This window comes from Manis javanica, chromosome 1 (assembly GCF_040802235.1).
Source record: "Manis javanica isolate MJ-LG chromosome 1, MJ_LKY, whole genome shotgun sequence".
NCBI lineage: Eukaryota > Metazoa > Chordata > Mammalia > Pholidota > Manidae > Manis > Manis javanica.
Window position 1 is genome coordinate 240,174,502 of NC_133156.1, and position 24,131 is coordinate 240,198,632.

The window sequence follows — 24,131 nt, forward strand, 5'->3', positions numbered from 1 at the left end:
TTGTGCCACATCAAAAAATTTGTACCTAGAAATTACATAAAGGACTCCCCAGTTTGTCTGAGGATCACTGTGACAGGTCACAATGGCTGCCTTCTTAGCTTTCACTAGAAATTAAGGGTTTCTAAGCATTAAGTGTTATGTGATTGAAACTACTAGAAATAAACATCTCTAAAAAGGAAAAGGAGGGTATGTGTTTCCATAAAAGGTCTGAAGAATGGGGATGCATTCTGTTGAGGAAAAAAATTGTCGGTTTGTGGAAAAGGCATCTTTAGAAATTTTAATGTGTGATCAAACTGGATAATATTAGAATAAACTTAAGTGAATTTAATATTAGAAGGAAGCTCGTACAAAATTAGAATTGGCTTTTTCTCTTACAAGGACAAAGTTGTCTTAGACTTTCTTCTTTTGATAACAAATTGTGTTAAGTTTCTTGACCCTTTAAGTAATCTGCCTGGAAAACAAAAATTCTGTTTTATTAGGTCTTCGACTGGTTTTGCTCACAGCCATGCAACCTTTTGTATTTGCCCTTAAAATTTTTCGTTACTTTGGTTAGCTGTGTCTCATAATAATGTGATTCTACTTAGTGTCCAAACCTTTGGATATTTTTGGCAAATTCCCCACAATCAAATTCTGAATTGACCTCAAACTAATTTTGGGCATTTCCAGAGGGCCCTGAACATCTCTAAGATTTGCTCTCTCTCCTTATAAAAGGAGAGCTGTTACACTGCTCAGGCTTACTGGGAATGCTAATGGGAAGCACTGTGGCGTGGCCATAAGCCTTCCTGGCCTGCTGTTGCAGAGGAGAGTCATCAAGGCCACGTGACTGCTGCCGCCCTGAGCTGGAGACAGGCATCTGAGGCTCCTCACCCCCTTCCCGTCCTTACAGTGTGGGTTCTGCCTGCCTTCCCTATCCCCAAGGACACAGCCTTGAGACAGAGATGTGGTGCTGAGACTACCTGGATGGCACATGTGACTGAGCCCAGTTAAGACTTCTGTAAAGCCTTCTAAGATCTCATGGGTGGGTACAGAGATCTCATCTTGCAGCCACCCAAGACCAGCCTCACATGTAAGGTCTCTTGCTTATTAAACCTGTCACCTACCCATCTGGAGTGGCCTGCCTCTCTGTCTCTCCCTGACCTCTGCCTATGGGGGTAGGTTCCAAATCACACCTGGAAGCTCCTGAGGAGCTTACAGATCAACAATTGTGTGGGTAAATATTACTAATGGAAGTGGTTCTACCAACTGTCTGAGAGTCCTGGATCTGTGTCCCGGTATAACAGTACCAGTCCTAACTCCAGCTGTTACCCTGATATTAGGTATCACAGAAGTACACACATTGCTTTCATTCCATTACAGTGAACTCACAGATCTTGAGCAATGGGCATTCTCAGCCCCCATCATTCAGTTACTCTGATGCTTTGTGAAGGTGCCTCACCTTCAAGGAGATTCAAGGGAAGACTGACAAGAGCAGGTGTCCAATGACTTTACAATGACACAGATGAGCTGGGCAGGAATTTTCAGAACCAGAGACAGCTGGATCCAGGCAGGACAAGCACTGACTACACAGAACTGAATGAGCTGAGGACAACCATCAGTTTTTATGACTTTGGTTGGAAACACTAGTGGTTCTCTCTTAAATCTGGTTTTTCCAGATTTAAGGAAGCCTTTTCTCTTTAGGCTGTCAACTGTTTGGTAACATACAGCTTTGTGAACAAAGATGAAACAATTACTTTTTCTCCCTTCCTGATCCCTCCAGAATCTGGAAACTTAGTGTATTATTTCCATGCAGTATAATCACTTGTGTAAGTTTAATAAGAATCCACTCTCCTTGTAAGGGGTCATGACTGGAAACATAGCTTATATCCAAGGCTTTGACTGGAATGTCCTCTTAGAGGGCGGGCTGCCTATGCTCAGATGACCAGACAGCTCTGAGGAACTAAGGGTGACTGTAAGCCAGTGAAGTCCTGGAAAAATCAGCCTGGCACCTTGCTCACAGGGTCCCTGGCAGCCTCACCAGATGGGTAAGGAGGTCACTTCCTGGCAGGCTTAAGAACCTCAGAATATTATGGGGGCCTGGAGAAAAAAGAATTCACCCCAATCTACAGGTATTGAAGGCAAAGTCTGATGGCGAGTCCTTGGTGTGACTTATCCCTGAGAGGCTTTTAAAAAGTTCAATCTGAGATTCTTACAGAAAGGTCTAGAAAAGCAGACCTAACAAGAGCCTTTAGGGTCAGCCACTATGCTGCACTTACGTGAACAGTCAGCCGATGTCCACTGAGACCGGACTTGGTCTGCAGACGAGCCGGCCTTGCCGTGGCCATCCCTGGTGAGAACGGAGGTGACTGGAGGGAGAAGAGCTGTTTCAGGGAGCCCCTCCACGCACATCGGAGCCCAGTGCTGTCTCTGCCTTTGTTTCCTACCTGGTCTTCCTAGCTTAGACCCTGGGTTCTTCTAGTTTCCTCTCATTTAGGCCACAACTCTCCCAAATGACAGTCCTGGTTTTCTCCTGCTCTCCGCTTGGTATCACTGAGGATCAAAGCTGCCTGTCCTCTGAGGCCATGCATGCCAAAGCTGGGTGACTGGGTATCAACCCCGGAGAGATCACAACAGTGCAGGTGGGGCATCTTCAAGCCCACTGCCATGTGGGCTTGGACAGCTCACCAGGGACGTTCTTCGTGCTGCAAACCAGGGTGCTCTGTCTGCATGCCACTGCCGCGCTCACCCAGCTGAAGACGCTGCAAGCCGGACATCAAGAACTCCCCGTGACAGGCTGCCTCCAGAAGTCAACCTGGTATCACAACCTGATCCCGTCTTTAACCTTTCTTTTGTTTCCACAGAACTACCTCTTACCTGATTGCTGACTTTGGGAGCCTGACTGCACCCCCACCTCCTGAAATGAGACACTGTTTAGCTGAACTGCTTCTGGACTGAGACTTAGTAGGGAGTTTCAGAGGTGGGGCTGAGAGGAGAGTACGTGACCCCGAAACATGCCACCGTGCCTTCAGCTCGCACTGATCCATGTACTGGGTGCAGGCAGATTTGAGAAAGACCTTTCCCTCTCTGAACTACCTAGAGATCTACTCAGAGGGCTGGTTAAGAGAATGAGCTATTACTAGAGGTGACTTTTATCTGATGACCCATTTCTGTGGAAGAGCAAACATCTAATTACTGAGCAACTGCTCTTCTTACTGTTCCGAGTCCTCCCCTTTAAAGCCATAGGCTCCCAACCCGATGCCTTAGCTCAGGATGGCAGACAGACCTCTATTTGCCGCCTTGTTTTCCTGGGGCCCTGTATGTATGCAATTAATTTGTTTTTCTTCTATTAATCTGTATTATGTCAATTGATTAGTAGACCAGTCAAAGAACCTAGAAATTTAGAGGAAAACATTTCCTCCCCTGCACTGTGTAAACATTGGGGCAGATGCCCTGATGTGGAGGCAGGGAAGAACATAAACACACACGCATTTGGCTCGAGCCGGTCTTGTCCGCCTGCTTGTCCGCTCTGAGGGATCTGCCTTGCCTTCCTGTACCAGGAGGCCCTCTGTTCCGCTCCCAGGGGAGACGGGGCGACCTCCCGCCCAGCACCTGCCTTGTCCAAGGTGTGCGGCATAGGCCGACAAAGAGCTAGATGAGCAAAACTGATGCACTTACTTGTAGGGTTTGTGATGGGAACATGAGAGGAAGATGAATGGCAGTCTGTGTTGTACTTCTCTTCCATTATTTATAAAGCCTCTAGAACATTCAGGCCTAGACTGAGAATGGTTTATATACATTTTTCAGCTTTTCTCTGAGGATATTCAGGGTAATATATGAAGCAGGTCAGCTTCCAGGAATGAACAAAAGGGCTCCTTTGTGTCCTACAGATTTTCTCTGCCGAGCCCTTCTTGTGGTGCGTTTCCCGTGTTCACAGGCGGAGGCAGAGCTGCGGGGGAGTGAGCTGCCCGGAGTTCAACGAGCTGCCACAGCCTTGGCCGTGGCCCCCGATACGGATGGCCCGATCCCAGACACCGGTGAAAAGGGTTTAGGGAAGCCTTCAGCCACACTGACCTGTGAGCTCCAACAGGCACCACTGACAAAGACCCTGGTGGTCCCAGAACGCGAGCGACCTAGGCCAGCTTGAGGCACTGTGTGTTGAAGCTGTCCCCTTCCTTGACGGCGACCGCCTCGAGCAGGGACTGCTTTTTCTGCGCGCTGCGGGAGGACTCCAGCTCGTACATGGTGGTCAGGTTGAAGAGCACGCTCTCGTGCAGGGGCTGCCTGGGGTCCTGCTGGACCATGGCCTCCAGCTGCTGGAGGGAGTCCTTGAGTTTGCCCAGGTAGAGCAGACACACCGCCGAATTGTTGTTGGCCTAGGGAAGAGGGACATGCATGGCGTGGGGCATGGTGGCCTTCCGGGGGTAGCGTGTGGGGTGCTGTATGTGTGGGGGAGTGCGCAGGCCCTGCTGGGCACCTCCCCCCTCTGCAATGCCTGGTGCCCATGTGCTGGGAGGGGCTGCAGACGGACCTTATGTCTGCTGTCTTACCACTGCATTTGTCGGCTCAATCCTTAAGATTTCTGTGAAGAATCTGTGGGCTTCTGCGAAGTTATTCTGACCAAGATGAAGGAAAGCTCTGGAACATGAGCAACATGCCAAGCGGTCACAGTCTGAAAGGTGCCAGCAAAGCCGAGGGCGCCCCTCAGCCCAGACAGGCACGCTATGAGCAGCTGGTGTTCACGGCTTCCAGAGGGGCTGCCCCTTCACACTGAACCAGGTGCGCATCCTGGCATATTAACTCAAGCTTTATTTAGACATCTGTTATTAGACATCGTAACTTCACCTAACTTGATTTCCTGCTATAAAACTGGTACCTGCTGTATCCTGTTGTGGTGTGAGCTTTACACGGTGCACACACTTCATCGTACACACATACCCACAGCATGCCTCCCATCCTGTAGACACTGTCTCATTTATAAAGCCAGACACCCAACCCCAGGACACAGGAAGTGAGATGTCTGGTGCACTAGGAATGGTAAACACTGCTGCAAATTCATAGTGAAAATGGGAGCAATATAAGCAGCACTGTGAAAAACAAGATGGAAAAACCTTAAAGTCAGTTTTTTTTGACTAAAAGATGAATGGAACTCAAGACACCTCTGTGCTTCCTGGGTCCGTGGTCATTCACCTTCAGTTCTGAGAGATACAGGGCAGGAGGCGGCACAGAGTGTCTCCAGGGCTTTGCTGCTATGGGGCATTTAAACTCTTCAGAAATCTGAGACAGTGTATATTCAGTTTTAAAATACATACCTGTTCATTAAAACCATGATTTTCCCCTGCAGTCCATCCAATTTCTGTGTTACTTTCTCCACATCTTGAAAATACTTCTCAGCTGTTTTTATGTCTCCAATCTGCTTTGACAAAATTATTTAGTCAGTCTGAATGAAAAAAGAAATATTAAATCTACAGTCACATCTATAGTTCCCTAATATTGGGTCAGGACAGAGGACATTTATGTATCAGGCAGGGGCAACCTCTGTATTTTTTGTAAAAAAGCAGGGGTTTAGGGTACAGTGGTGGAATGTCAGTATCTGTATGTCAGAAACTAACAACACATGTGCCTTATTAATGAGCCCCACAGTTTTCAATTTGTACCTTTGCAAGGAATCCTGGCACAGCTTAAGTAAAATAAAAGAATGACAGAAAAACTAAAACATTTAAGTTATGACATATGGCAAGCCTCAAATAAAGTTTTTTTGGTTGTGAGGGGTAAAATGATAGGGGACTATCAAATTTACAAATTTCAAAGTAACACTTTGACTCAGTTACACAGAATAATTTTATAAAAAACCCACACCCTCACTGATCAAGTGGGTAAGGACCCCTCTGCTCTCTACTGCTATGAGGGGGGACATCTGGAGAGGGGGCTGAGCAGAGCAGAGCTGACGAGACCATCGCTGGGAACCATGGCTGGGGCTGTGTGAAGGGAGGTCCAGGTCTCCTTTTACTTCAGAAGCATAAGGAAGAAATCCATGGTCTAAGCCTTATTAACAGAAATGTATGGAAAATGAAAAATCTGTTAAAATCTTCACAAAGGGTCAGGTAAAAACCAATAGTTGCCTGAAGAAATAACTCTGGAATGGAGCTCTACGCTATAGTAACTGCTGAAATCCTACAAAATACTGTCCTTTGTCCACATGGAAATTTCATTATGATAAAACTGTGGATTTGTGCTACTGGCAGTCTGACCAGTGGAGGAGAGTGGGCACGGCAGGCACCACGCGCACGAAGCACCCTCTCCGTCACTCGCTGGCTCAGAGCCTGACTTGCTGGGGGCCTGCAGTCGCTCTGTCCCACACCACCTCTCCAGGAGGCTGGGGTTCCGTGTCCAGGACCCACTGCAGGGGCCTGGTGCTCTTCCCAGTACCCTGAGGAAGCAGGCTTGGTGTTCGGTGGCAAAGACGACACTGGCTAAATGGCCACTGCTGAGTAATCAGAGTCCTTCACCTGTGCTAAGTCTCGTGTCTTCTGCCAGCACCCATGGTACAGGCAGCTGAGGTCAGAGCTTGAGGACAACCCTCAGACCCTTCGCAGTCACTGACAATCCCCCCAAGAAAAAATACCTCACTACGAGGAAGAAGGACAAAAGGAAGCACACAGATGGGATGCAGAGAGAAGATGACACACTCGTGTGCTGCCTCCCCGTTGGCACTGGAGCCTTGAGGTGCCTCCACAGACTGCCCACCAGGGGACTAAATGCAGCCAGTCACTGCAGCCTCAACACCGTGTCCTCAGCTTCAGCGTTGGGGTCTCCTACATGTCACTTTATCCCATTTAAGACGATGTGTTAAAGGTACTCTAGCCAGTAATAAAGGCTTCTCAGTCCCTCACATGAGGTGGGAACTGTGCCAAGCAGTCATCTAACTGCTGATAATTAGCGCCTCTCTCATGTTACAGAGGTGTCATGCTTCAGTGGCGGCATAACTAAGTTACCATCTTCATCTTCTAGATGGAATAAAGAGGCTAGAGAGGTCAGGCGGTGTTCTCAGGTCGTCCAGCTAACATACACCCTGGGGCTCACACCCAGGTCCATCCAAGGCCCGACCATGCACTGGCCCTCTGCCCTAGAAGGCCTCATAGGGCCTCTATGGGATTTGCACTGGAACTACATTCTAGCAGAAGATAACTGAGAAATCTTGGACTATGCTTTGCCACCCACTGATTTTCCTGGGGATTAGAAAGTTTACACCTTCATAATTATTAAAATGTAAATAGGATCTCTAATCCTACTGAATTTCTAAGAGAGCAGCTTTAAAAAATATAAAAGGCAATTAAAAGTATTGCAGAATATCTAGTAAGTAAGCAAATAAAACACATAAATAAACCCAAACTAGCTATTTGAAGACAACAATGCATAAGTGGATGGACTAATCAAGAAAAAGTATATGTAAACAGAATCATAAATGTAAAAGGAGAAATGACTATAGGTAGAAAGGAAATCGAAACAGCTATGACAGAGGACTGTATTCACAGAACACTGTGCAAACACAGAAGAAAATGAGGACTGAACCAGACCTCCTAGGCCACTGACCTGCCAAAACGGGTCCCAGAAGCACAGGGAAACCTCAGCAATGGACAACAAAGCAGAGGAACAAACAATAAATCACAACAAACCACCAGCATCCCCTCCACAAGTCCCAGGGTTTGGCATGAGCATTTCTTAGGTGAATTATTCAAACCTCTGAGGAAAAGGACTCCCAAAATATCCAATATTTTTCAGAGAACAAAGAGGGAAGCCTCTATCTTATTTTTATGAAGACAGACAGAAAAGAGGTACCAAATGCTTTGAGAAGAGAGCGCACACAGATTGATCTTGCAAGTGCAGGGACTGAGGAAACAGGCCTGAGCCCTAGTACCTCTTGGGGTCTGCCCTCGGCAGCCACAAGCTCTGTGCATCTTTCTGCATAACTGAGAAAGCCTATGCCACCTGACTGCCCCTCCTTCCCAGAGCCAAGCTGGGCTACGTTGGGCAGGGTCGGGGAGCATTCCCCCCCAACCTGCAGCAACCTGCAGGGTCTGCTCAGGCCCGGGAGCCTGGCACTTGCTCCCCGTCTGTCCTGCTGGACTCACACCAGCCACAATTCTCAGTTCCTTCAGTTGCTTCTCCTTGACCACACGCCCTTCACCGTCTCAGCTGCACCAAAACCATTACAGATTGCCAACAGCCATGTTAAATGCTCTCCAGACCAAACGTCCACGTTCTGCAGTTGCTGGACGACAAGGGCATCTCCCTGTCCGGTGGCAGGCCATGTGAGCACACCCAGCGCCAGCAGAGCCACGCTGCAGACACGTGAGGTTGCTACTGGATTTGTGACTGCCTAAAAATCCCACTTCTTTTCACATTTGCTATCGATGGACTTGAGTTAGAACGTAGGTCTGAAATTCCTACAGAAAAACCATTAGTCCCAAATTTTATACGTGCTTGTATATAAACCATTTTCATACTTTAAAATCCATCAGACAAACTGGTATGTTCCAAACGGGCAAAGCCACAGACTGACGTACGAAGAACACAAGCCACCTACTGCTCGGTGGCCTAGTGTGCTTGTCTTCTCCTCCTGGGGGTGCCGCTCCCTCCAGGTTCCCTGCTGAGTGTCCTGAGCGTGGACGCCCCAGGACTGACTCCTCGGCCCCTGCTCTCTCCGCAGAACTTCAGGCCCTGCGGGGCGCGAGGGGCTGAACACACGAGGACCATGCGTGGAGGCCTCCCTGAGCCGTCCAGGCCCCGCTTCGCCAGACCCAGCGTCCCCGGACGCGCGCAGTCAGGGCATCGCTTTCTCCTTCCGTCCCTGCTGCCCCGGTGCGCAGGCCTTCCCGCGGCCCGTGCCCTGCTGCGGCGATGGCCCCTCCTGCTGGGCCGCCCTCAGGTCCGGCTCCCGGCCGGGGCATGGAGGAGCCACAGGCTGCTCAGCTTGGTCAGCTCCAAGTCAGTCCTCTGCCCACGATTTCACGTCGGCACAAGGCTACTTTCCAGGTATGAGGGATGAGCCCCTAAGACCCACCTGTCTATTCTACTCTCGACTTTCCAAGATAGAAAAACCACAGCCCAAAGGAGACCGTGGGAGTTGGAGTCAATGTCAGACTATAGAACCTGTGAATGGAGGAAGAAACTGGTGCTTGTGTATTCAAAGATCTGGTTATTCTGCTCTTAATTTAGATGAAGAGACTCCCCAGAATCCGCGTATCCCCAGTCTCGCTGGCAGCACATTTCCTTGGCAGAAGTGGAAATCCCTGTTCCAGCCGATGCTCTTCCGCTCACCAGCTGTGCGCCTCACCTCCAAGGAAGCTCTGCAGGACCGAATCACGGACTGTAAGGAGCAGGACCAGGCCCCAGGGTTTTAAATCCATGCTGCCACCCGGGCAGGGGCACTGGCTGCAGGCAGGGCACGTGGGTGAAGGGTAATCAGGCCCAGGAGACTAGGCAGAGGGGAGAGAGGGACACGCAGCCAGGCCCTGCACCTCAAGCCACTCTACTGTGTGTTCGAACCTCTACACCTGTGATGGGACCACTGCACAAACCAACAGATGACCCTTCCCTCAGTAGCCAGTTAGGATGAACTCCTTGGAAAGAATGAGGACAGCTATTCCAAAGTGAAATAGGTTTGAAATACTAAAATTGCAGTCTGTTATGAGGAGATGGGTGCGGCAGTTTGAGGGAGGCACCACGTGGCACCCTGTGGATGTCTGGTTTTGAGGTCCAGCAACTGTTGACAGGACACATAGGTGGGTCTATTTTAAATTCATAAATTTTAGAAATAACTTAAAAATGGAATTTAATGCAGAATTTGAAACACACAGAGAAAGGGTAATGCCAGTATTCTAAACCTGCTGTACCGTGTCATCTAGAAAGTGAAGGCCCATTCATTCACTCGTTCACCTCTCCTTGGCCCATTCTCTCTCTACTGTTACCCCAACTCCTTTAAATCAGATTTCTTCACTGTTATTAACTTGTCAGGGCTGCCACAACAAACACACCCTGCCCTGTCCTGTGCAGCCTCACTGTCCCTTGTAATCTTATCTCAGCTCTGCTGTGTCCTCTCCCTTCCAGCTCAACAGCCAGACTTTTGCACATGGACACTGCTGTGTCCTCCCCTGTCCAGCTTGTAGTTCTTGGTGCTCGATGCTCTGTGACATCTCTCTCTGTGTGGTTAGGGGTTTTCAAGGGCAGTTCTGACCAGGGGCAGTTCCTTGAGTCCAGCAGGAGGGCAAAAGGTATAGCAACCCAGAAATCCTATGTCCTGAGCTCTTCCTGTGTCCCAAGTATTGTGCAAAGTATTTTGCATGGATTGGCTCATTCATTCTCTGTGAAATCCTCTAAATGCTATGATTATGGCCACTTTACAGAGGCAACTGGCGCTGAGCTCTGTGCCTGTCTTCTTCCAGCCGGGCTGCTGAGCTCTGTGTGCTCATTCCCAAAGGTGCCTAAGGACAAAAGGGAGGGGAGAGTCTATAGGGCGAGTGCACGGGTGCCCTAGTGGACGGGTGGGATTCGGACAGGCAGAAAGAGGGAAAGGAGGTCCAAGCAGAGAGAAAAAAGCAGGCTGCAAACCATAAGTCTGGGCTGAACTGGGGAGGGCCAGGAACATGGGCTTCCGATGGGGCTTGCCTGACAGTAGGCCCAGAGGGCCCACAGGGCTCTAACCAGCGGCGGCAGGAAGTGCTGCACCTTGCACCGTGGAGGTGAGCGTGGTGGTCTGGGGTGAGTCAGAGCCAGCCAAGGCTGGGGGCGGGGGCAGAGATGTGACATGCACACATTCGTCTCTGCTGGGAGCAAATGCAGACACCAGGCGGGCCAGGCCCAGGCTGTCCGGCCCCAGCGCTGGGACAGTGCAGCACAGACCTGAGAGATGGAGGGTGCGGCCGCCATTTGGGCCGACAGAAGAGAGGAAGGGTGCCCGCTGCTCTGCCAGCACAGCTCAGGGAAGTGCATCCCGGCCCCAGTGGCGTTCTTGGCGAAGGAAGTACTGCCCCCACCCCACCCTTGCTGCCCTGTTGGAGCCACTGCTCATGCCAGACCTCCTCTGTCCCGTCCCCAAGGATTCACGTGCTCTTGCCAGCAACGTGCCGGTGAATCACCACTGAATGTGGTGACCTTCCACTGTGTTATCAGCCAAGTTGAAGTGACATTATTTAGGGTTTTGTCAACTTTTTTCACTTAAACAGGACAATTTCTGAATTTAATTTGTTTCAGTGCTTCACAGATGAAAATCTATGTAAATTCACATTTAGCAACTGGCTTCCTACTCATGTCAAAGCCAGCAGGACTTAATGCAGTCAGAGGGGAGCTAAAGAACTAACCCTTTTAACACTCACAGAAGTGTGAACTGAAATACAGCAGACCTTGAACAATGCAGGTATAGGGGCGCAACTCCCCCGGGAGCTGAAAACTTAACTACTAAGAGCCCACTGCTGACTAGAAGCCTTACTGATAACACACCATCTCATATGTTACATGCATTACATACTGTATTCTTATAATAAAGTAAGCTAGTGGAACTTTTTCAAATTGTCTCAAATCTCAAAAAAATTTTCCAGCTGAAAAAATTCTGTGTGTAAGTGGATCTGCACAGTTCCAATCTATGTTGGTGGAGGGTCAAGTATATTTTCTGTACTATGTCTTAAATCTGCACAATCAAAGCCAAGCCCCAGGCCCCAGGCAGAGCCTGCCCACAGGCGCCGTGCTCAGGGCCACACACCTGGAGGAAGATCCGGCCGATGCCACTCAGCAGCTGCGGCTCCTGCTCGGGGTGGTACTGGATCACGGAGTGATAGGCGCCCACAGCCAGCACGTAGTCCTGCGGGGGTAGCCAAGGACACATCGGTTAAGAAGATGACTGTTTCACGGACTCTGCTGCGCTCAAGTGCCTGCAGACTCACAGAGGAAGAGGGCACCCCCCCGCTGCCCGGTGGTGATGGGGCCTGGGGCACAAAAGCCCTCTCGCTGGTGGTCACCTCCTCCAGGGGTGAGGGAGCAGTTCTCGGAGGGACGCGGTCTGACCAGTCACCTGGGTCAGTCCGCCGGCCTCAGTCTCCCACCCCCAGCGAGGCCAGGCTCTCAGGAGGACAGCGACAGCCCCACCGTTTACCGGGCATGCTGTACAGGGCACTGTGCTGTCCTCTGAGATCACCCCGAGATGCCTCATGGTCAGCAATCCCTATGGCAATCAGCGGCAGTTTTTCCTATTTTTCAATCTCATCCCAGCTGGGCCTGGAGTCATGGGTCTACTAACTGGGACTTTACAGAGAAACCAGATGACAAGTAAAATTCCAGTTTAACAGGACAAAAATGAAAAGACCCTCTCCAGTCTGGCACCTTATTTAAGGTGTGGCATCCACAGAAGCCTGACAGCACTTGCCCTGTCCTCCCCCAGCTTCCTACTGTCACTGCAGCCTGTGGCAGGCAGGGTGTATGTGTGCAGGAGTGTGTGTGCATGTGCGAGTGAGCGCAGGTGTGGGCAGGTGTGTAAGAGTGAGTGTATGTCTGCGAGGGTGAATGTGAGTAGGTGTGGGTTGGTGTGTAAGGGTGAGTGCATCGTACAAGGGTGAATATGAGTGAGCGTGTATGTGGGTGAGCGGGTACCGGGGGCGGTGCCACCTGTTGCCTAGTGTGGGGGAGCCCTGGGGAGGCAGAGGCACAGCTGGGGTGGTGGGCACCCTCACGGGCTGCAGGCCCGGGTCAGGTCGAGCTCCAGGCCCACAGGGACTTTGGGCAGAGTGGGGACTCCCAAGGTGTGACAACCTCCACACTCACAGCGAGCTTTGCAGGCTCACGGGGTGTAGGTAAGCGTGGAGGCAGGCCTCCAGTACACACAAGAACACCGAATCCAGGGCCCCGTGACAGGCACTGGATCCCACGGTGCCTTCCGACCCGCGGGAGGGAGCCCACGCTCCCGTGTGCGTCTGGTGCTCTGACGCGAGGAGGGCTCTTGAGTGCCACATGGTTCTGCAGGCTGGTCATTCAGCCAGGAAGGAAGCTGCTGGCTCCCGAGAACTCCTCCGCTCTGAGGCCATCTGGGCCCAATGCTGAGGGCAGGAGGACCCCAAGCTCGGGGCGGGGGTGTGGATCATCAGCTGGAGGCGTTGCTGGTCACGGTTCAACACCAGCCCTTCCTTTTGGTTTGCACTGAACAGAAGGTAATTCTGATGTTCCTGTAGGCGCTCGTGTGTCACTCACTCCAGTGATGAGGCCACCGCGTTGTGTCCCTTCTCGGGTGGCTTTGTGGCCACTATCACTGCACACTACAAACTTATGTTTCAGTACCAGAGGTCAGGAGTCAGTGTTTGCGAAGGTGAATCTGTATGGAAAGGACAGGAAAACCCAAGCCACGGTCCCTGGAGGGAAGTCACCTTCCCGTCAGTCTGTGGGAACTCTCCCAAGAGGGCGCTTCCGGGCAGATCCAGGCATGAACAGAGTGAGAGAGAGGGGTTCCAGGTCAGAGGTCAAACAACAAGGAGTAGGGACTGCGGAATATGGGTGCCGAACCTCAGACCCGGCAGGAGCCGACCCCAGGGCAGCTACAGCCGCGGGGGGCCCTGGCCTGTTTCACGGGGCCTGTCATCAGACACGGCAAGCGGGAGTGTGTCACACAGCTGCGGTAAGGAGGTTATTATTTACTGGACGTGGAGGAAATATGGCCCCTTTAGGGGAAAATGGCTAAAGCGAGCTGTCCAGATAGCTTAGTCGGTTCTGCAGATCATACGGATTTGGCTTTGAATGGGGGTGAATGGCCGGCGAACAGGACAAACCCGTTTTAGCTCAACTGTCACCCATTTCCTTTCTGCAGACACATTCGTTTGGTGGCTGTGAAATGATTTATAACCATCTGCAACCAGAAAGGACAAGGTGGCAACTTGAGCAAGATGAAGGTGGTCCACATGGCTGCAGGGTCCTTTAAACGACGTGAGGAGGGATGAGCGGGCAGCCTGTGCAGGGTCAGAGACGTGGGCCTGTCGGGGCGCAGGGCTAGCCAGGCCTCCGAGGCAGCATGCACCTCCCTGTGGCCTGCTGGCGGGGTCCCAGCGCTACTGCGAAGCTGAGAGGAGGTGAGACTGGTGGGCATTCCCAGGCTCTGGGACACCTGCACTGTGCCTCATGGTGTATTATGCAGATCCTTGGGGATGAGGCACAGGAACAAGCATCTCCCCAAAGGGAAGTCATGTGCTATTTATTTCACTGCAATTAAATAGCTCATAGGTGTCATTACCAAGCCGCCCCTGTGTTAGGGCTGCACACAGCCGCAATGTGGGCACACTCACGGGGTGGCGAGAGAAGGCACATGCTTGCTGAGGCGCTTCACTGCAAATTTTCATGTCTTAACTCACGAAAATGAAAAATTAATCGAAAAATTCAAATAAAATCATCTGCACATTAAATCATTTGCACATTCATTGCAAAACTATTCTGGAAACACAATGCTGTGTTCTGCACTGAGTGCTGATAACGCAGGTGGGAGGCAAGTCTGGTGCCTGTGGGGGATCAAGGCATTTTTAGCCCATAACTTTCTCTTAACATTCTTAAAAATGCAAATAAAAACCCACTAGTGGAACAGGTAGCTTCCCTCCTGAAGAGTTTTGGCCCCATGATTAATGAAACGTCAGCCCTGCAAATTTACAGTTCTTCCTTTCTTTGCAGAAGTGGGTGCCTTTCTGGCAAGCGGACAGCTGGGGTGGCAGCTGCGGCACTGCAGAGGCGGTGGGTGCGGCGGGGTGGGTACAGCGCTGTGGGTACAGCGGGATGAGAATGGTACCACCGACGGGCAGCGGAGTGCGGGGGGCGGCAGACATGGGGACTGAGGGGGAAACACGCTGAGCAAACTCAGAGCCCCTCGGCCCCGGGGTGCGGGGAGGACGGAGCAGGGGCGGGTCAGGCATCAGTTATGTGCCTCGTAGTGCAGATGGCGGAGCAGAGGCCGGGAAATGCCGCTGTAGGGCCACTGTGCCCCAGTCACCCCACCGCAGGGGCCTAGAAGGCAGGGCCCCCTCCAAGCAGCCCTCTGATGCCCTTGGGCCTGTGGGCAGGAGGCACGTGTGGGTGTCATGACGGCCCAGAGGGGGGTCAGCGGCTGCTCCTGGTGCCCAGGTGAGCCTGGAGGGGTTCTGCAGCTCTCAGCATGGGAAATGCCGGAGACACTGCCGCAAAGCTGGGGAGGGCCTGCTGGGGAAGGGAGCAGACCGCACACAAGGCCCTCAGCCCAGCCTCCTCCACCCTGAGCTGTCCCCTCGGGGGCCTGCAGGCTCTGGGGCCAGCCCTCGTGGGGAGCCTGTGCCAGGTGCCATGACCATCGTCACCATGGCAGAGCAGGGCAAGGAACAGACACCTCCTCCATCCCAGGGAGACAAGGGCTACCTCTCTGGGATGGAATTCAGGGAAAAATAGGAGAGAATGGGAAAGCGTGAGTGATGTTTTTAATTAAGCCATCTAGACCCGTGTTTGAGCACTTAAATTTGACAGGGCAAATTGCACAGCCTGTGGAAATTTCTTTCAGTGGAAATTGCAGTAAATCAGCCCCCAAGTGCTCTTGAGCCCAGCCTGGGGAGACCCTCGCGCCCACCAGGGGCGCTTCCCCATCGTGGGCCCGGCAGTCGCTTGGTCTCAGCGGCGCCCTCTCCCCACATACACACCTTCATCAGGAGCAGGCAGTTCGCCACGGAGCACATCGCCCGGCCCAGTCGGGACCTCCAGAGCCGCACGGAGGCTGCGGGACAGGAGCGGTGCAGGTGTGCGCGCGGCCCCAGGCGCGTCCCGGCCGCCTGCTGCGGGTCCCGGGGCCTCTGGCCCAGGGGGCCTCTCTGCGGGCCTCGGCCTGGATGCTTACTGCGCAGCTGAGCACACGTGCACAGGGCCCGCGTGGACCTGGGGAGAGATGGCTGCAGGCGAGGCTCAGCAGCAAGACCAGAGGGTGCTGGGCATGAACCCAGGCATGTGTGGCCCATTAATATGCGACAGAGAAGCCACGGACATGCAAGGGGGGAAGGACAGCCTCTTCACCAACTGGTGCTGGCAGAACCGGACAGCCACATGTGAGAGAATGAAACTGGATCACTGGCTAACCCCACACACAAAAGTAAGCTCAAAATGGATCAAAGACCTGAGTGTAAGTCATGAAACCATTAAACTCTTAGAAGACAACATAAGCAAAAATCTCTTGAATATAAACATGGGCAACTTTTTCCTGTATACATCTCTTCTAGCAAGGGAAACAAAATAAAAAATGAACAAATGGGACTACATCAAGCTAAAAAGCTTCTGTATGGCAAAGGACACCATCAGCAGAACAAAAAGGCATCCTGCAGTATGGGAGAATGTATTTGTAAATGACATATCCAACAAGGGGTTAACATCCAAAATATATAAGGAACTCACACGCCTCAACACCCAAAGAGCAAATAACCCTGTTAAAAAATGGGCAGAGGATATGAGCAGACATTTCTCCAAAGAAGAAATTCAGATGGCCAAGAGGCACATGAAAAGACACTCCACATCGCTAATTATCAGGGAAATGCAACTTAAAACCACAAGGAGATTATCACCTCACACCAGTTAGGATGGCCAGCACAGAAAAGACAGGAACAAATGTTGGCGAGGATGCAGAGAAAGGGGAACCCTCCTGCACTGCTGGTGGGAATGTTAGCTAGTTCAACCATTGTGGAAAGCAGTATGGAGGTTCCTCAAAAAACTCAAAATAGAAATACCATTTGACCCAGGAATTCCACTTCTAGGAATTTACACAAAGAAAACAACTTTTCAGATTCAAAAAGACATATTCACCCCTATCGCAGCACTATTTACAATAGCCAAGAAATGGAAGCAACCTAAGTGTCCATCAGTAGATGAATGGATAAAGAAGAGGTGGTACATATACACAATGGAATATTATTCAGCCATAAGAAAGAAACAAATCCTACCATTTGCAACAACATGGATGGAGCTGGAGGACATTATGTGCAGTGAAATAAGTCAGGCGGAGAAAGACAAGTGCCAAATGATTTCTCTCATTTGTGGAGTATAACAATGAAGCAAAACTGAAGGAACAAAATAGCAGCAGACTCACAGACTCCAAGAATGAACTAGTGGTTACCAAAGGGGAGGGATGAGGTAGGGCGGGTGGGGAGGGGGGGAAGAAGGGATTGTCGGGTACCATGATTGGCACACATGGTGTGGGGGGATCATGGGGAAGAGAGTGTAGCTCAGAAAAGACAAATAGGGACTCTGTGGCATCTTACTACACTGATGGACAATGGCTGCAATGGGGTATGGGGGGGAATCGATAATAAGGGTGAATGTAATAACCACATTGTTTTTCTAGTGAAACCTTTATAAGAGTGTATATCAATGATGCCTTAATAATAAACAAACAAACAAACAAACAAACAACCCAGAGGGTGGCCACTGGGCTTCAGGGCAGAGAGCTGCATGGCCCCACCAGGGCCTGGCCTCTAGACGCAGCACCCAGAGAGCCTGTGCACCGGCCTGCCCTGGCCTGACCGCTCAATGGTGAGACAGTGAGCTGGGGAGGGCCCACAGCCCAGAGCTGCTCTGCAAGGCCTTCCGGCCTCCCTCCCACCAGCAGGCTGGGGCTGCAGCACTGAGCGCAGGTTACCACGGCCTGGGTCATCACCTTCTGAATGGGAGGAGGCTATTTTCTCTGCTGTGCAGGCTTTGTGAGGAGCAATGCGATGAGGGCACAGAAGTGCCACCTGCAAGGTCACAGGTGCCCTCACCCATGAGGCTGCAGGACAGGACGACACAGAATCTAAGCCGACTCCCCGCGGGCACCTGTCACCCCGCCCCAGTGCACTTCTCAACTCTGCAGGCCGTCTTTGTCCCCTGAGACCAGCCCTGCTCTCCTGTCTGTCTGTCTGTCTGTCATTCGCTGGGCGCCCGCACCTGGCTCGGCTCTTGAGGCCTCACAGCACCGGGCGTGGCCTTGGCTTCCCAGAGGAGGAACGGGGAACGCACGTGTGGGAGGAAGGAACGCCACAGAGCCAGGAGAGAACTGGAGGATGAGACCCAGGAGCCTTTGGGGCTGGCTCTGGATGGCCCCCGGCAGTCACCAGCGAGGGGAGTCCGGCCACTGACCTTGTCTGCTCTCCCGCGAGATGCTGCTCACACTCCCGTCTTCAGCTAAGCCTTGCTCCAAATTTGTGAGGATCTGCAGCAATTTCAAATAAGAACAGCAAAGTCATAAAAGATGTGTTTGCCTCAGGACTCTAGCACCGTGTGTTCTAGGAGGAGCACATTTCTCTGTATGAAAACCACCTTGTCAAGGAACGCCTCACAACATCTTAAACGTGCTGCTCACCCAAGCGAGATGGCGGCGGGGGGCGGGGGACAGGGGGCGGCTCTGGAGCTGAGGTGGATCAGCGGTTTATGACGCTCATAAAGCACCCAGAGGCGCCGGCCACGGGGCGGCGTCTCTCTCTTTAAGAAAAGCATCAAGTGTGTTCCACTTGAGGGTGCTCATTAGCTTCTGTGGAAAACTCAGTCGTCGTCCTCCAGGGCACCATGAGGTGTGGGGCCTTTTCTAATGTGGCAAATAAATTCTGACCACCTGTCACTCTACATGGCTTTTGTTGTTTGGCTAACGACTTTGAGTTGCTTCTTTCCATTTTAGTTTTCCTTGAAGGAAAAGAAGCTGTTGTCACTGTCATCTGGGCATTTAAAGAGTCTAGTTCTCGGAGGGGCAGGACGAGGAGGTAAAAAAGCATGAAGACTGAAGACTATTTACAAGGCAGAAAAATTAAAGAGATGTTAGTTAATCGACAGAGGGTCACACCGCGGCTCTGCGGCTTGTGACTCCTGAACAGGCCACATGCTGTCAGGAAAAGTCCCCTTTTCATCGGATCCCCTTGCGTTACCATTTCCCCAAGTGGGGGAGTGTGCTTTCCTGGCCTGGCCGGGCCCCTCCACTCCGGGTGGGGCTAACTGGGCCTCTGCCCCCACCAGAGTCACTGCTCAGCTCAGGCCCCGGAGCAGTTTGCTGCGGACACCGGGGTGGCTCACGACACACTGGGCTCCAAAACTGCAACTGTGGCGATCATCTACCTACTTGGTTTCAACTCGGCCAAATGACGTTTTCCAGCTAATCAGTCTTTGGGTAAATTGTCATAAAAACAGACACTGACCAGGAAAGAGGGAGGGCAGGAAGAGAGAGGGGGGCCCAGAGCTCCTGAGGAAGGAAAGCTGGTGGCCTCGTGCCTTCCTGCCGGCCGGCCCACCGGGCTGCAGCTCCGCGCGAGGTGGGCGGGACACAGCCCAAGGGGTGGGCCTCTGGCGGCAGAACTGACCCGGGGCGGGGGCACGCGAGGAGGGGGAGCCGCTGAGAAGCCCACCGGCCTGACCTCGGGGTCTCCAGCCTAAGCTGACCAGAGGGGGGGGTCGAGGGGAGCCTAGAGGCTGCGGCGGGCCTGGGGGAGAGGGAGGGGCAGGGGGTCGGGGGAGAGGGGAGGGGGAAGAGAAGGGGGGCTTCTCCTGAAAAGCATCGGGAAAGGGGGGGCGGCCCGGAGGAGGAGGAGTCCCAACCCAACGGCCTCAGGGCGCGGGCAGGTGGCACGGAGTGAGGGGCGGGGGAGGGAAGTAAGGGGGGGCAGCCAGGGCTGCAGGGGGGAGCCGTGTCGCTCCTGAGTTTATGCCACCAAATCTAAAATCAGAGAACGCAGGAAGCCGCTTTCCGGACAGTCCCGGGAGCAAACTGACGTTTGGGCCGCCAGAGCGGGGCTCCACGGCGGCCAGCAGAGGCCGGGGGCCGGGGCGCGGGCACAGGACGGACCCGCCCTGGCAGCGGGCTTCAAGTCAGAGGCGGTGACTTCCGCGAACAACTCGGGGAGACCTGGGCGCCCCCGCGGGTCAGCGTGCACTCCCCGTGGGCAGCCCCCAGGGGCGCCCCCCGAGCTCCGGGGGGGGGGCGCACAGCCTCGACGGGGCCGGGGCGCGTGCTGGGGTGCGCGGTGTGAGGTGTGCAGCGTGGGATGAGCAGACGGGTGGGAGCCGGCGGCACCAGGGCCACGGGGCGGGACGTGGCACACTTCACGGGCCTCAGCGAGCCACCGTCCTCTCAGAGGAGGCTCCCCGGGGAACGTGCCCGAGGGCGCACGCTGACCGCTTCGGGGCTGCGTGGTAGTCGTCACAGGGTGTCCTGGGAGAGCTTGCGTGGGAAGCGAGCGCAGCAGGGACGACGTGGTTTTCAGCGCGAGGGAGCTGCACACAGGTGGCTGTCGGCACTGGGCCGCCTGGAGCCCGGCAGGCTGTTGTGCAGTGGGGGCGTAGGTTTAGGGGGCGGGTTTAAGCACGAGGCATCCCGTGTGCAGGCCACTGGGCGCCGGCCCTCACTCAAGCACGCTGCGCTATCAGCCTGCTTGGGTCCAGACTAAGGTAAAATCGGGTCTGCCCTGGAGGGGCTTAGATTTCCTTGGGAAGTCCAGGGACCCTCACATCCTCACAGCCGTCCCACAGGGGACTTTTCAGCAAGAGGCTTTCCAGAGTGAAAAGAGGTTTCTCACAGCTGCTCCTCCTCTTAGGAGTAGGCGGTGCTCCCACAGACCAGGAACTCAGCCAAGCCGCTTGTCACATCTGACCTCACCTGCTCAATCAGCAGCCACCTGGCCTGCAGGTGAGGCGCTTGAGGCTTAGGCTGGTGGTGGGTCACTCCTCCGGGAAGAGTCAGATTGGCACCCCTGGCTGCCTAAGTCCAAAGCCCCTTCCAAGCACTGCCTGTGGACACACTCGTCAGGGGCTTTACCCCTCTCTGTGCAGATCACAAAATGAGAACACATGATGCCAAGGAAACAAGAGTGCAGATCTCCATCCAGGCCTCTATTTTCCATCGAGGGCCCACTTTGCTAGGCTGTTGTGCCCACGTCAGGTCTGGCTGAAGTCCATAGCCTGTAGTTTACTTTCAGTGCATCAGATTTTTTTTTGTGTGTGTGTGGTTTTTTTTTTTTAATTTTGGTATCATTAATCTACAATTACATGAAGAACATTATGTTTACTAGGCTCCCCCCTTCACCAAGTCCCCTCCACATACCCCTTCACAGTCACTGTCCATCAGCGTAGTAAGATCAGTGCATCAGATTTTATACTGTGTTGGAACTGTGGACATTCCCAAGTCTATGTCCTATGATTTGCAATGATGTAATCTGGAGTTTCTATAGGTGCAAACTTCCGTCATGAGCTGTCAAGACACAAATCTTACTGCAAACCCCACTGACAGGGAAGCTCCTCCTGGCGTATGTGCGCACACATGGGGCCAGGAGCGTGAGGTTAATGGCAAGGGGTAGAGAGGCTGCCCTGACCTGGGAAGCAGAAGCTATCCTCAATCTTTCAATTACCTCTCTACTTGCCAATCACTCCCACCTTACCTGAGTAAGCCACAATCAGTTAGTTCTCTGCTGGAGTGGCAGGAAAGCAGGGCACCTGAACTGTCTAGGTCAGGGGAGGCCTGGCAGTGGCCAGACAGCGAAGGCACGCTGATGGCCAGCCTCACTGAGCGATTCCCCGAGCAGTGGGCAAGTCGGGACTGGTGGCTGTTCTTGGGTCCATTTTTAACTTCATTTACAAGTGAACAGCATAACCCGACTATGTCCATCTGTCAGAAATCCTGTTCAGAAAAGCTGTTTTTTTTAGAAAACTATTAACCCTTCCTGGAAACAAAGCTCTCACCACTGCCTCATTAGCCAGTCATCAGCAGACAACAAGCCACATGGACGCTGCGGGACGTTTTCTTTTCCGGAGCCAACCAGTGCGTCTGGGCCTCTGGCTCCTCCGGCTGCAGGGTCTCTGAGCAGCACTTCTGCACCAGGCTGTTATGCTCTGGACGGGATGGAGCTGGACCCCACCGGGCAGGTACACATCGCGACAACTCCAACTGAGTATCATTATATGGATTCCACCTATTTACATAAATGGCTTTCAGAAACGTGTTCACGTATCTCTTTTCCAACTGGTCTCAACAGCTTCCCCAAAGCTTTCTTGGGATCTGGAGGTGAAGGCGGCCTGCAGAGAAGCCAGGGAGCAGGCACGGGGGTGCCTGCAGCTCCGACGCGACGGCTGTTGGTTTTCCCAGGCAAGTCTGTCTTGGATCAAGGCGTGCTTACTCTTCCAGGGCACAATCGCATTTGGACCAGACACTACCGCTCTGCACGGTCCCTGCTTGCTACCCTCTCATTTCAAAGACAGCAGAGGAAGCCGGACTGCTCTGCACAGATCACAAGGGAGCTCCTGCTAATGACCGGCCCCATGTAAGGATTCACAGCATTCCAGTCGGAGGCTCACTGGCTGAGGACACAGATCTCATCGCTCTTTGGGGACTTTTCTGTATTAGGAAAAGCTTGGCTTCTGCTGAGCAATGACTGGCTTTTGGAAGCTGAGAATTCTGTTAACAACATTGCTTCTTCCCCTTTCTGCTTTGGTTACCAGAAGCCTTGGTGCCAAACTAGCTCTTGACAGACCTTCTGTGCCCCAACTGTGCCACTGTGTTAATTCTACCTCCCCTTTGCCTTATAGGCCTCATTTGATTTTTTTCATTGGAGAAAAATTCTGATTATAAAACCATGTGCATTCTATAAGACTTGGAAAATGAGAGGAATGAAAGTGAATTAATCCCATTACCCACACCACTGACATAAAGGTGTTTTCCTTTCAGTGCATATTATTTACTTTGTTGAGATCACATGTAATTAAAATTATGTAGGCTGGCTCTGAAAATTAATACGCCATCATAAACATTTCCCGGGTCCGGTCCCCTGCTCCTCCAGTTAGGGTGGCACAGACTGGAAATAGCAGGAGACCTCTCTCTTGGCATGTCCCCTAAGAAGCTGGGAGACAGAGCTCAAAAGTGCAGGGAGAACACCAGCCCAACGGGGCTGAGTGCCAGCAGGTGGCCGGGGTCTTGCTCCTCCCAGGACTCTCCCACACCTCACTCGACCTACCACACAAGGTCGTGTCCTTTCATTCGGGAAATCCACGCTGGGACGAACCTGAGGAGGTCTGACTTGTGCTGGAGCAGCAATCATGGGGCGGTGGGATTTAGGGTGTATGTACACGTATGTGGGGCAAGGGCCCTCATTTGCTAGGTGGCCTGAAGTGCCTGCTGACTTTCTTACTCAAGGATGAAAACCTTCCGGGTGAGACGCACACTCCCCGTGAACTGTGTGCACTCACCGAGGGCAGGCGTGCATCGCCTTCACCCCCAACTGCTGGTGGGTAGAACACAGGAGGTGCTCAATGAACAAAGGGATGAGCCCTGGCAGAGCTGCTGAGAGCTGAGAGCTGTGGGCTGCTGGTGCACTCAGTCAAGCCCAGCTAGTAACACACAGGGAACAGCTTGGGGAGGAATGCCCAGGCAGGCAGCCCTGAGGAGAGGGAAGTGGCACAGGAGGCTCAAGGCTGGGGCTGGTCTGCAGGGAGACAACGAGGAAGCCCAGGTGAGCGCGGGCGCAGGGGTGTCCTGGGTCTTCCCGGGCCTTCAGCATCCACTCGTCCTGTCCCATATGGGCACCTGTCCTGGGCAGGGGCCAACTGTTAAGTCAGCACAGGCAGGAACACACAGACACTGTATGCGGAAACAGCCACGGAAATCCTCCTGGCTGGAAACCGACACCATCTCTTCCAGGCCCGACTCTGGCTCTTCCTTCAGGTTAGAACCAACTGCTGTTTTGTCAGCTAAGCCCCCCGAGAAGATCTGGCTTACATCCGGTGATGCCCCAAGAGAAATGCTGCCGGTGAACCAGGGAGTGACGTGACGTTTGGTGACGTGTCCACGTCACGAGAAGGTGACACCTGAGCGACTCACGTGCCCTCGCAGTAGGTCCCCCACTCACCCTGTCTCTGTCCAAGCCAGAATCAGCGTGGATGACGCACCCGTGTCGCGAGTGCCCGGGACTGTTTGCTGTTGCTCCCGCCGAGCAGCCAGCTGTCACCGCCTGGCCCCAGCAGGACGGCGGGCCCACCAACAAGCACAGGCATGGCCCACCTGCAGAGTGGCCCTGGGACAGGGTGTCTCAGGCACTCATCCCAGGGGTCTTGCAGGTTGGTCTGATCCACCCCTGAACACCGAGGGCACCTTCTTCCAGACGGAGCAGAGACGTTGGCATAGGCAG

At 52.9% G+C, this 24,131-nt stretch overlaps 1 protein-coding gene and 1 long non-coding RNA gene across 14 annotated transcripts in view; one reads left to right on the forward strand and one right to left on the reverse strand.

Annotated features, from left to right (window-relative positions):
- Nucleotides 1-263: 263 nt before the first annotated feature.
- The window catches only part of TRAPPC12 (trafficking protein particle complex subunit 12), a 79,797-nt gene continuing 55,929 nt past the window's right edge, over nt 264-24,131 (reverse strand). Inside the window, exons 7-12 of one of the 12 annotated variants that reach the window (XM_073217186.1) lie at nt 18,115-18,187; nt 15,657-15,937; nt 11,732-11,830; nt 5,286-5,386; nt 4,524-4,611; nt 264-4,349 (exon numbers count right to left, since the gene is read on the reverse strand). In XM_073217186.1, the coding sequence (XP_073073287.1) occupies nt 4,107-4,349; nt 4,524-4,611; nt 5,286-5,386; nt 11,732-11,830; nt 15,657-15,937; nt 18,115-18,187 (885 nt within the window). In that variant the 3' untranslated portion in view covers nt 264-4,106. The other 11 variants (XM_073217191.1, XR_012123011.1, XM_073217195.1 and 8 more) reach the window with 11 other exon arrangements.
- On the forward strand, nt 19,613-22,905 carry LOC118973935 (uncharacterized). Of its 2 annotated transcripts, none has more exons than XR_012123021.1 (3): nt 19,613-19,880; nt 20,553-20,644; nt 21,658-22,905. It is a non-coding gene; the product is annotated as an uncharacterized lncRNA (long non-coding RNA). The 2 variants fall into 2 exon arrangements; XR_012123022.1 differs by lacking the exon at nt 19,613-19,880 and having other exon boundaries at nt 19,895-20,644; nt 21,658-21,876; nt 21,987-22,905.